This window comes from Polyodon spathula, unplaced genomic scaffold (genome assembly GCF_017654505.1).
Source record: "Polyodon spathula isolate WHYD16114869_AA unplaced genomic scaffold, ASM1765450v1 scaffolds_1548, whole genome shotgun sequence".
Lineage (NCBI taxonomy): Eukaryota > Metazoa > Chordata > Actinopteri > Acipenseriformes > Polyodontidae > Polyodon > Polyodon spathula.
In genome coordinates this window covers 15,296-27,262 of record NW_024473025.1, presented here as the reverse complement: position 1 = coordinate 27,262, position 11,967 = coordinate 15,296, and the positions used below count along the sequence as shown (strand labels likewise).

At 44.7% G+C, this 11,967-nt stretch overlaps 2 protein-coding genes across 3 annotated transcripts; both read left to right on the top strand.

Annotated features, from left to right (window-relative positions):
- Window positions 1-831: 831 nt before the first annotated feature.
- Window positions 832-5,946, top strand: LOC121309861 (hepatoma-derived growth factor-like). Its single transcript, XM_041243014.1, has 6 exons — window positions 832-992; window positions 3,925-4,001; window positions 4,220-4,358; window positions 4,530-4,706; window positions 4,933-5,121; window positions 5,500-5,946. The coding sequence occupies exons 1-6, from the start codon at window positions 906-908 to the stop codon at window positions 5,518-5,520; spliced, it is 690 nt and encodes a 229-aa protein (XP_041098948.1). The 5' UTR covers window positions 832-905; the 3' UTR covers window positions 5,521-5,946.
- Window positions 5,947-7,518: 1,572 nt separating this feature from the next.
- Window positions 7,519-11,461, top strand: mrpl24 (mitochondrial ribosomal protein L24). 2 transcript variants are annotated; one of them, XM_041243016.1, is made up of 6 exons: window positions 7,519-7,748; window positions 8,555-8,749; window positions 9,216-9,311; window positions 10,056-10,159; window positions 10,712-10,842; window positions 11,012-11,461. In XM_041243016.1, exons 2-6 carry the CDS (start codon window positions 8,567-8,569, stop codon window positions 11,146-11,148), a joined length of 651 nt encoding a protein of 216 aa, XP_041098950.1. In that variant the 5' UTR covers window positions 7,519-7,748; window positions 8,555-8,566; the 3' UTR covers window positions 11,149-11,461. The 2 variants fall into 2 exon arrangements, with proteins under 2 accessions (XP_041098950.1, XP_041098951.1); XM_041243017.1 differs by lacking the exon at window positions 7,519-7,748 and adding an exon at window positions 7,806-7,952.
- Window positions 11,462-11,967: the final 506 nt, after the last annotated feature.

Sequence of the window (11,967 nt, the reverse complement as noted above, 5' to 3'; positions counted from 1 at the left end):
TTACAATTATACTTTTTTTTTTTTTTCTGTTAATTATGTTTGCAGTAACTCATCAAAATAAATCACAAAACTGCATATGCAATTTGATCCATCGCGTTTAGACTTGCGCCGTTTACAAAAAAAAAAAAAAAAAAAAAAAAAAAAAAAGCCACAGCGAGTTATCATAGCATTATAGCAACGCACAGAGCAGCCTGTCCTCAAGTGAGGATTTAAAATAAATACATAAATAATAATAATAGGTAATTCGTTTTAATGAGCTGATAAGTGCCCCATCCATGTCTCCGCGTTTCGCTCACTGGGTCTAACCAGCCCTCTTTCTTCACAGAGCCGGGGCTAGACAGCAATAGTCGAGCAGCAGCTGGCAGCTATCCTTGCAGGAGGGAAAGCAGTTGCAATTTCAAACAAAAACAAGCAGCAGAGATCAGGAGGGAAAGCAGTTGCAATTACAAACAAACAAACAAACAAACAAACAAGCAGCAGAGATCGATAGTGTGAGAGAGGAGGAGAAAGGGGGGGACGAGACCTCTGTAATCAGCAATAACACCCAAAAACTGGGGAATAAATAAATAAAACACCTTTGCAAACCAAGCACAGAAAAGTGTGCAAACCGGGAAACGCTGATAGTTTACTAGCATATATATACTTTGAGCTAAAATATATAGATATATATGTATAATTTTTTTTTTTTTTTAAAACGTGTGTGTGTGTAGCAGCTTTATTTTATTTTGGACTGGACTTTTAATTCTCTTCTCCCTCCCTCTCTCACTGTCTGAAAAAGTTTGGTTTTAATTGTAATTTGTTTTTAAAACAAACTTTTTATATATATATATGTATACATATTTTTAAAACAATCTTTTTTGTTTTGTTTTTTGTTTGTTTGTTTGTTTTTAAATACATAATTGACAATGCCCAAGCCGAACAGACTACGAGAATACAAACCGGGAGATTTGGTCTTTGCAAAAATGAAAGGTTACCCACACTGGCCAGCAAGGGTAAGCGATTAAAAACAAGTCTTTTGATAACAGTAAGATGTGACTCTCTCTCTCTCGCTTTATCTCTCTTTTTTTGTGGCTTTTCCAGTAATTTATTCGCGCTGTTTTCAAACCACAAAGTTGAAGCTGCACAGTTTTCGGGCCTGTTGCAGTTTGGCGCTCTCTGTAAAGAAAAGCGAATCGCCGGCTCCCAGCGAAACTGTGTGTTTTAAATACATTATTATTGTGAATTTACAATAAAAAAACGTCTTTGAACATTTCCAGTGCGATGTGGATGCGATTTCACTGTAACCACACGTCCTGTAAATCGCCTTTTGTGGGGTTTTTTTGTGGTTTTTTTTTTTTTCGGGCCTAGCCTTTGTTGGTGTAAACAGTTTTTAAAGACGTGACAGTTTCGCAAACAAATCTCTTTTTTTTGTTATTTCTCTCTTGTTTGTTATCAGGAAGGTTTTGGACCCGTTTTAGCTTTATACCCAAACACCGCAGCTTTTAAAACTGACTTGTATTGTTGTTTTATTTCGCTAAGGAAACGCGAAGACTAAAATGGATTTCAGTGTTTACATTTCATTAAGAGCTGTTCTGTATGAATTGCGCTGTGTGTGTGTGTCCCATTAATAATAATAATAATAATAATAATAATAATAATAATATAACCGGTCGGCAGGATATTTATTTATTTATTTGTTTAAACGTTTTTTTTTTTAATAGTTTGTTGTGGCGCCTGCGTTTGAATTTAAATTTGTTACCCGTTTTCTTAGTCATGCAATGCAAAAAAAAAAAAAAAAAAAACCTGTATAGTTTTAGGTATAAGTGGTTGTTTTAAACACACGTGTGTGTATATATGCATGTGTGTATATATATATATATATATATATATATATATATTATATATATATATATATATATATATACACACACACACGAGAGACAGGTAACGAGGTAGTTTGATAAGCAGCACACCTGCATTATCATCCTCGGTGACGTCTCTCTGTTTTGGGAGATCTGTGAATCCCCCCCTGAAAACTAAAAACTACCTTTATGCCATTACTGCCTTTTTTTAGTTTAGTTTACTTTTCTATTAATTTAGGTCAGATGCGTTTGTTTGTTTGTTGATTTGATTAGTTTGTTTGTTTACAGAAACGGGTTAACCTTATGAAACTTGGGGTTACCTTTTATAAATAATAATAATAATAATATGGAGTCCGTCACTAGAAAATCTACGGACAGCGGCATTAATTGTAATTTCTAATTACCGAAACAGTTCAATACGGTTATTAGCTATTCTGATCGAACTATCGGGCAGATTCACCCTTCAGAGTGAGGATGGCACCTGGCACGTTTAAGCATAGGTAGTCACCGGGGCTGGGAATAGGACTCCTATTGCATAGCAGTTTCACCCGTTCCAGGTTTTACTACCAGCTTGATTAAGCGTATTAGGTGTGTGTGATGAAACTCCTAGTAAAACCAGGAATGGATCAGACTGCTGTGCGACGGGAGTCTGATTTCCGTCCCAGAGTATCCTTGCCCCTCACCCCTGACCTGAATGTCATTTCGTGTTAAACCCTTTGATAAAATTCCTGTGTGCCGTGAGTCCTCCATTCACAGGGCCTGTTGGAGCAGCTTTTACATCAGCAGTTAAAGAAAGGGGTTTGATACCAAAAGGTTCTGGGTTCAAGCCACTGACTCGCTGTGTGTGTATGTGTGTGACCCTGAGCAGGTCACTTCACCTCCTTGTCCTCCGTTCTTCGGACGAGACATAAAACAAACGAGGTCCTAATGGAAGAGACTCTGCAGCAGCAGCAGTTGTTGATGATGCAGGGTTCACCCGCCTAGCCTCTGTAAGTCTCTTTGGACAAAAGCCTCTGCTGGATGACTGAATCATGATGAATCTGCTTTTGCTGCCTCTGAGCTGGGTTTGGCGGGATGTTGCAAGACCGTTTCTAACAGTCAATAGGAAGCAGGCTGGGTGCTGATAAAGAGTTGGCGGGCGCGGCTCTACTCGTCCAGCTTGCTAGATCATTGGGGCATATTTCCGGGGGGGGTGGGCGAGAGGCTTCTGCTTTTCATTCTGACTTGAGCTCTGGATTAAATGTCAATGATGTCATTATTTGTTCAGCTGGACGTGTTTCGGATTGTATACAAGCCTTTTTTTAACTTTTTTTTGCAGTCAGTGATTTTTATAAAAAAAAGTCAGATAGACACCCCCCTTCCAGGATTTGACACCCCAGGGGGAGGGGGTTGGGGTAAAGCGATGCAGCACAACTGGCCTGTAACTTTTTTGGAGCGCAGTCCAGTGGCATGTGAAATGACACGGAAAGGACTCGGAGACTGAACTGCTCCCTCCCTCACCCTCCTAAGAGAAAGGGTACGCCCTCCAGTCCAGGGCAGGCTTGAGGCAAGGAGACTGAACTGCTCCCTCCCTCCTTCACCCCACTAAGAGAAAGGGGGCTCCCTCCAGTCCAGGGCAGGCTTGAGGCACGGAGACTGGGACCCAGCAAAGTGAGGGGCGGGGCAGCGGGTTCGTTACTTGGCTTATCACCACAGAGGGAGGGAAGTTTTGTCAGTTTAAATTTATTTATTTATTTATTTATTTGAGCCGATTCTGCTTTTCAAACCGCGAGGTTAGCAGAGCCCTGGCTGTTGGCCTGGGGGGGGGTAATCTGTACATCACAGCAGGGAGGAGGGAGGGAGGGAGGGAGGGAACCTTTTATCTGCAAGCAAACCCCCGACTTGCTGCTGATTACGCTGTTTAAAAAGGATTTCTAACAAGAGACTCTGCAGCAGTTGTTGATGATGCAGAGTTCACATCCCCCCCCCCCCCCCCCCCTAGTCTCTGCAAGTCTCTTTGGATAAACGCCTCTGCTGAGTGACTCTCTAATAATAAAGCGTGCTGCTCTGGAGACTCAGTGTGCCTCTCTTTCTCTTCTCACAGATTGACGAGCTCCCTGAAGGTGCTGTCAAGTCTTTCTCCAATAAGTACCAGGTGTTTTTCTTTGGCACTCATGAGACGTAAGTAACAGCCTGGCTTAACCCTTTAAGGCCCAAGCGAGGTGTGACGGCCCCCGTCGTTTGAACCACGGCTTGTCTCCCTGACCCCACCCCACCCCCCCCTGCTTTGTCTGCTGACTTCTGCTGGACTGGGTGACACTGCTCTGCAGCAGGAGTCTTATTCCCATCCCCGAGTCCTGTATCCATCCAGTCTCTGATTTCTTTCTTTCCCATTCCAGGGCATTCCTGGGCCCCAAGGATCTCATCCCTTACGAGGAATGCAAGGAGAAGTTTGGGAAACCCAACAAGAGGAAAGGCTTCAGCGAGGGACTGTGGGAGATCGAGAACAACCCAGCGGTGAAGGAGTCGGGACATGAGGTACGGGGGGGGGGGACTTGGAGACTTCCAGAGACTAGGGGGGTGAACTCTGCATCAAACAACTGCTGCTGCTGCTGCAGAGTCTCTTCAAATAGGACCTCGTTTGTTTTGCCTCTCGTCCGAAGGACTGCTTAGGTTTTGTTTTGTATTGAAAATGCTGCCTTCTGGTAGGCGGAGCCACAGCCGGCCCGGAAGGAGGGCGCAGCGGAAGGAGGCGGAGACTCTGCAGGGGGCGGGGCTGTGAAGAAGGGCGGGGCCGAGGGCAGCAGCGATGATGAGGGAACCCTGGTGATTGATGAGAAGAACGAGAAAGGCGGAGCCAAGCGGAAAGCCGAGGATTCGCTGGAGGTACGCTGAGGGTATTATTGGTATTATTATCCCGGGACTGTCCTGGAACCAGCTTTCAAGCCGCTGATCCTGAAAAATAGAAAGATGGCTTTGTGTTCATCTCGGCTTAACACATCATCACTGTAACCAGCGATGAAGGCATAGGCCTAAACTCTCATGGCTTTGACTAACGAATGAACTGCAATGTGTCTGTGGTTTAATTATTACCCCCCCCTCTCCCCACAAGGATTCCCCGAAACGACCCAAAGATTCTGAAGGGGGAGAGGAGGTGGACAACAAGGGGGCAGGGCCCGAAACAACCAATAACAGCGTGGAGGCGGAGCCTGCAGCCCCCGTGGCTCCGACCACGACGGACTCCCCCAGCGACAAGACGACGGCAGGCCAATCGGCTGAGGCCACGCCCACGCCAGACAAGGTGAGAGCAGGCAGATTTAAGAGAGCAGGCATGCTTCTGAGGGGAGCGTCCGCTCCTGGTTTTAAAGTCAAGACTTTCGGCTGCTGCTTTCACTGGAAGCCGGTTTAACTGATTCACAAGCAGCGTCTTCAGTTGCAGTCAGGTGCTGCCGCTGTTGTGAGAAGCTCGTTTTAACAGAGCGCCGCTCCGCTGCAGTTCTGATCAGCGACGACGTGTCGGGATCGATTAAAATAGGGAGGGGAGGGGGGGATTGGAGTTAGAGGATAGATTGTAAAAACAGGAACTGAACCCCCAAGCCTGCTTCTGTTCTTAACTGTGATGCTCCGAACGTCTTATTTATAGATTAAGCCCTTCTCTCTCTTTCCCTCTCCCCCGCAGGCTGCAACAGACAGTGCTTAAAGGGAAGATCTCCAGTCAGCAGACGCTTCTTTTTGTGCAGATTCTGTGTCCTTCAGCATTAAAGTGACAGATAATTCCTCTTTCAACTGCAAAAGCCTTGTTCACACTGGACGCGATACGATAAGCGATTGTGTAGCACGACACACACACACACACACACACACAGCCACCAGGGAACTGGGTCTAGCCAGGGTGTGTGTGTGTGTGTGATTAGTTTAATGAAATAAGTACTCGGCAGAAAGCGATTGTGTGTTCCAAGCGAAGGTGTCGTTTCTATCGCAGTGCAAGACGTAATCACGTCTGCTGTGAATAGACCTTTTTAGACTATCTTTAGTTTCAGCGACAGAAAACCTTTAATAACAATTCTAATTAAATCTGACCCCGTTATTTTGGGGGGGGGTGTGTGAAATGAAATTCGTGATTTTTTAAAAAAAAATGTTATTAAGACAGCATCAGATTTTTTTTTGTTGTTTTTAATGTTTGATTTTTGCTGCCTCGAGATGGCTTCCCATGTACTTGCATGGACCTCTCAGAACTACATTTCCCATCATCCTCCTGCTCACTTGGTAAATCCGTCTCAGTTACATATGCGAGCGGGAGGAGGATGATGGGAAATGTAGTTCTGAGAGGTCCACGCAGGTACACGGGAAGCCATCTCCAGGCAGGGAATGCCATTTAAAAGTTTTAAAAAGTGGTCAAAATGTGAAAAATAATAATTAAAACAACACACACGCTTTACATAAACAGCTGTAGCAACGCATGGGAACATGAAACACAAACGGAAAGAGATCCTGATGGACACTGTGAGCTTTCCCTTCCTCTCCCAGGCTTTCAATTCTCATTTCATTTGATGCATCTCTTTGATTGAACAAAAAAAGGAAGTATTTTTCATGCGTGTGAATTATTTTTTTTTTCTAATTTGTGTTCATTTATGTAATTTTTTTTTTTTTCTGAAGGACTCCAAGTGTAATCATTTATAGTTTTGTAGTCTGCTCTATTTTTCCCCCAATCCAAAGCTTCTCTCTCTCTCTCTTGCTCTGTTTTGTTGTAAATCACTTTGACACAAGTTCTGATGTAGGCTTCAGTCTGTTTTGCAGCGAACAATAAACCTATTGATTAGAAAAAGAACAAAAAAACCTACTTTGAATTGTCTGTATTTCTGAAGGAGTGTGTGTGTGTGTGTGTATACCGGTATATCAAATGTCTTATTTTATTTTGGATGTACACAAACTTTATATGATATATATAAGCTCAAAGAGCCAGAGCCATAACGTTTCGATATGGTGTATATATGCATGTATATGTGTATATAATCAAAATTTTGCACACGGCATTAAATCAGCGCCCGGGTCTATCCCAGGATACTCGTCAATCACTAGAAATACTTCCATGCAGAAGAAAAGTCAGCGATAAACTGAAAACTCAGAAAAAGTAAGGTAGTTGGTTAATTGTTAAAATAGCGAGTGTTCAGTTGTATCAATTTTTTTTTTTCCCCTTGCATTGTATATACTGGGTATTTAAACTCCCGATGACCCCTTAATCCTTGTGTTACCGCTTCAGGAGGTCTTGTAACGAGAAGGTCCCGGGTTCAAACCCGACTCGCTCACTGTGACCCTGAGCAAGTCACTGAACCTCCTTGCGCTCCGCCTTTTGGGTGAGACGCTATTGCTAATGCATAGTGCACACACCCTAGTCTCTAATAAAGGCGTCTGTTAGATAAACTAATAATAATAATAATAATAATAATAATAATAGTATAATGCACCGATGAGCCCTTTCGTGAGATTTGATTGGTTTTTGCAAAAGTGACATTTGCATATCCCGATTACCTATATATATACAGGGGGGTTAATAACTGCAGAGTATGAAACCTGTACTAAAAACCACACCTCCCAGAATGCCCTGGCCCAGGGGACTACAAATCCCGGTGTGCATTGCGAACGAAGCGCCCTCTGGGAAGGTTCCATTTTGAAGAAAATAAAAAAATAGGGGGTGAGCGTTTTGAAAGATAAATCTTTTTTTTTTAGACGCTGTAAAGTGTTGATGAATTTCGAAGGATTGTTTATTATTTGTTTTGCTTTACTTATATAAACAACGTTACTTGATAAATAAAAAAAGCTAGCACAGTAGAAGCTCTTAATTAATTCGAGGAACCCACTGAAACGGGGTGAAGGTCGAGAGGTCCGGCTGCTTGATTGAGACTTCATTGACCTGCAAAGAAGAGAAAGGTTTGTTATAAGATCTCTGGGTTTATTCTTCGCATATAAATTATAAATTGGTGGGTTTATTTCTGTGAAGCCACGTTGTGTATAAAAACACGAGTAACAGAAATGAACGGGTCTCAGAAATCGTGTTAATAACAGCATTCACAGACCCTTACAGTGCAAGCCACGCTTGGGTTGGATCAGATCAGATTATATTACCCAAAACCGGTAATTCATGCATTTTAATTTATTTTTTACGCATTATAAGTTTATTTACTAACACTCTGCAGTTGTTACATTAAATTCTTTTTTTTGTTTGTTTTGTTTATTAATTAATTTATTTTCATATTTGTGTTTTTTTAATGGACATTTTTAATAGGTTACATTTTTCCTAAATAAATACAAAACAAAACAGTGTTCCTAATTGGGCAGCTGTAGCGTCGCAATGTGACTCCCTGCCAGAATTTGCTACACGTAGCAATTTCTGACGGGTTATATAGATGCCCAAAATGTGCGACCTTGTCAGAAATTGACGCCACCTTTATGCCACGGGGAAATATTTATTGTCATGTGATTCATTATAATAATTCCGAGTACTTATTCGATTTTGTATAAATTCAAGCAGTCTACATATATATTATATAGGTAGGTAGATATTTTTGACTGAGTAACTTGAAACGAAATTAACTGTGAAGTGTAACACAAATCAGTTCTTTCGTGAAAATGCCCTGTTGAGAAAAATCAGTTGTTCTGTGTGACTGGAGTTTCCATCTGCTTCAATAATAATAATAATAATAATAATAATAGAGCTCTTGTTTTTGGCCCCGCAGCGGTTCTGAAGGATGCGTCTCACGGTCTTGCTGGCGATGGCGGCCCGTGCGAGGGTGCCCCCGGATTACCGCTACGGGACGAGCCGCCCGTGGACCCTTGGCGCTCAGAGGATGAACCCGCCTGGCAGGAAGCGCCGCAAGGTGTTTGTGGAGCCGATCGCACCCGAGGAGTGGAGCCTCTTCAAGGGAGACACGGTGGGTGGGTGCAGGGCGGAGTTGCTGTGCAAAACTGATTATTTAAATTCTAACAGAATTATTATTAATGAGTCACTGAACAGACGCTCTTTATCCAAAGAGACTCGCAGAGACCAGGGGGGTGAACTCTGCATCGTCAACAACTGCTGCTGCTGCTGCAGAGTCTCTTCCAATAGGACCTCGTTTGTTTCACGTCTCGTCTGAAGGACGGAGCACAAGGAGGTGAAGCGACTCGCTCAGGGTCACACACACACACACACACACACACACACACACACACACACACACACACACACACACACACACACACACACACACACACACACACACACACAGGGAGTCAGTGGCTGAGCTGGGATTTGAACCTCCTGGTATCAAGCCCCCTTTCTCTAACCGATGGACTTTGTGGTGATTTTCCGTCCCGTGTGAATCGGGCTCCGTTGACGTCGCTCTGCTTTTTTCTCAGGTGGAAGTCCTGGCTGGGAAGGATTTGGGAAAACAGGGGAAGATCAGTCAGGTGATCCGGGCTCGGAACTGGGTGATCCTGGAAGGACTGAACACGGTAAGAAAGGGGAACGATGTTACCTGAACACAGCAGGGGCTGAGCAAGCTGCTGGGAAACCCTGAAATGAATGAGACTACGCAACAGGAGACAGGACTGGGGGTGAATCTCTATTGCCAGTCCCCCTTTTTAAAAAAAATAGATTCCAAACACAGCTGGAATGAGCCTTCGTTCTATCTTGAGCTAATACGCTGTTGCTGTCTGTCTGTCTGTCTGGGTTCCTGCACATAATGAGCCCAAGACTCCACTTGACGTATAGTGGGGAAGCGATACGAAGCGGGGGTGGGTGTGCGATTCAACATTCTGGCACGGCATTGTTCCCGCAGGTTTTCGTTAGACTTTTATATGAAGTTGAGTTCATTCTAGAGAGTGATTTAAGACTTTTGGCCACAGCTGGACTGTAAACTGGTCTGGGAGATCCAGCGGTTAGAGAAAAGGGGGCTTGATACCAGGAGGTTCAAATCCCGGCTCAGCCACTGACTCCCTGTGTGTGTGTGTGTGTGTGTGTGTGTGAGCGAGTCACTTCACCTCCTTGTGCTCCGTCCTTCGGACGAGATGCAAAACAAACGAGGTCCTATTGGAAGAGACTCTGCAGCAGCAGCAGGAGTTGTTGATGATGCAGAGTTCACCCCCCTGGTCTCTGTAAGACACTTTGGATAAAAGCGTCTGCTGAATGACTAAATAATAATAATAATAATAATAATAATTTATTATTATAATAATCTCCTGTCCTGTCGCTGGCAGCACTACCGCTACATTGGGAAGTCTGGGGAGTATCGAGGGACTTACATTGCCAGCGAATCCCCGCTGCTGGTCAGAGAGGTCGCCCTGATTGACCCTTCGGACAGGTAAGCCCGATCCCGGGTTCGAAGCGGCCGTAGCTTTGAGGCTGCCCGAGTCGCCCTGGTAACGGGAATCCTCGGAAATTCTCCGGCTCAGGAATCCGCAGTCTTGCACAGGTTCGCCGCGTTCTGCAGTTGCATCGGGACTCGGCTGTTTTGGCTTCTGGTTTTTGTTGAATTGACCGATGTTTGGTCTCCTTTTGAAAGGAGCGGTCGAGGCTTTGAAGTAAGCGTCTCAAGCAGAAGTCTCGTGACGTTTTTGTCTCAAGATTTTCCCGAGGAAAAAAAAAAACGCTCTCCGTGTTAAACTGGAAGTTTGCTGCTTTGTGACGATGTTCGCTTGATCATCATTTTTAGAAGCCGTTATTAATACAGGCACTGAACTCACAAGATGCTCTGCAGAACGCTAGATATCTACTCAAAATTCCCAGTTTGTGTGTGTGTATGTATTATCCCACCAGTTATAGCTCTGTAATAATTATTACATTGATAAATGCAATGGCACTAGCACTGCAGATCTCGTGTCTCTCCTCTCCCCCTCCCTCTCCTCCTCTCCAGGAAGCCCGTGCAGGTGGAGTGGCGCTTCACGGAGGAAGGGGAGAGAGTGAGGGTGTCTCTCCGGACCGGGAGGATCATTCCCAAGCCCGTGGTGCAGAGGAGGGACGGCATTGTCCCGGAGCAATGGAAAGGCAGGTTTGAGCCAAAACAAAGGATTTGAAGAGATTTTTGTCCGTGGTGTTGATTTCGAGTGAATCGGATGTCGCGAATACAGCCTGGCGCTCCGATTCCAAAGAATTCGGTTCTGCGTTGAAGACCAGGCTGGCTGAACCCTGCTTGTGTTTTTGTGTTTTTCGACAGACGGGCCCAAAGACACCTCTCCCGACGACACGCTGGAGAAAACCTACCGCGCCTCTCTGAAAACATTCGAGGAGGAAATCGCCGAGGCGACCGGCGTCATAGAAACCAGACCGCCCCGCAGAAGCTTCTGGTACTGAGCTGCGCTGGGCTCAAAACGGGCGAGAGACTGACCAGCGGGACCGGGCGTGTGGGGATATATCTCACTCTGGGACCCCCACCCCCCCCCGTGAATTCCACTTGCTTTTAATGCCGCTGGATTATTTGTTGTCACTGAAATGTCAGACTCCGGTCCTGGTCCGAACAACTTGATCCTTTGTTCAAGGGGGGGGGGGGGGTGGTGGTGTTGGTCAGCAGTTTAAACTTGTACCCAGGGCTGGAAATCAGACTCCTGTTGCACAGCAGTGTCACCCAGTCCAGGTTTCACTAGCAGCTTGATCAGCCCCAGTGGGTCTAGGCAACAAGCTCAGGTGTGTCTTATTATTAAACTCGCAGTGAAACCAGGACTGGATCACACTGCTGTGCAGCGGGAGTGTGATTATTAAACTCCTAGTGAAAGCAGGACTGGATCACACTGCTGTGCAGCGGAAGTCTGATTATTAAACTCCTAGTGAAACCAGGACTGGATCACACTGCTGTGCAGCGGGAGTCTGATTCCCAGTCCTGTAGGGTTTACCTGGTTTCTTTGACTATTTCGAGTTCCATCAGTCTGTCTTTCCTCTGATCAGAGACAGTTAACATTGTTTGATTGTTGTATTGTACAGGAACCCACTGAAAATAAATGAACAAAACCACACAACTTGTAGTGTTCCATCTTTTATTGTACAACAGTTTCTAAAATATACACACACACACACACACACACACACACAGCAGTGTGCGCATGTATTAGAACACCCCATTGCTTCTGTAGTTTTGATTTGCTGTGCGTCTGAAATCAAACCGCTGGAACTGAAAAT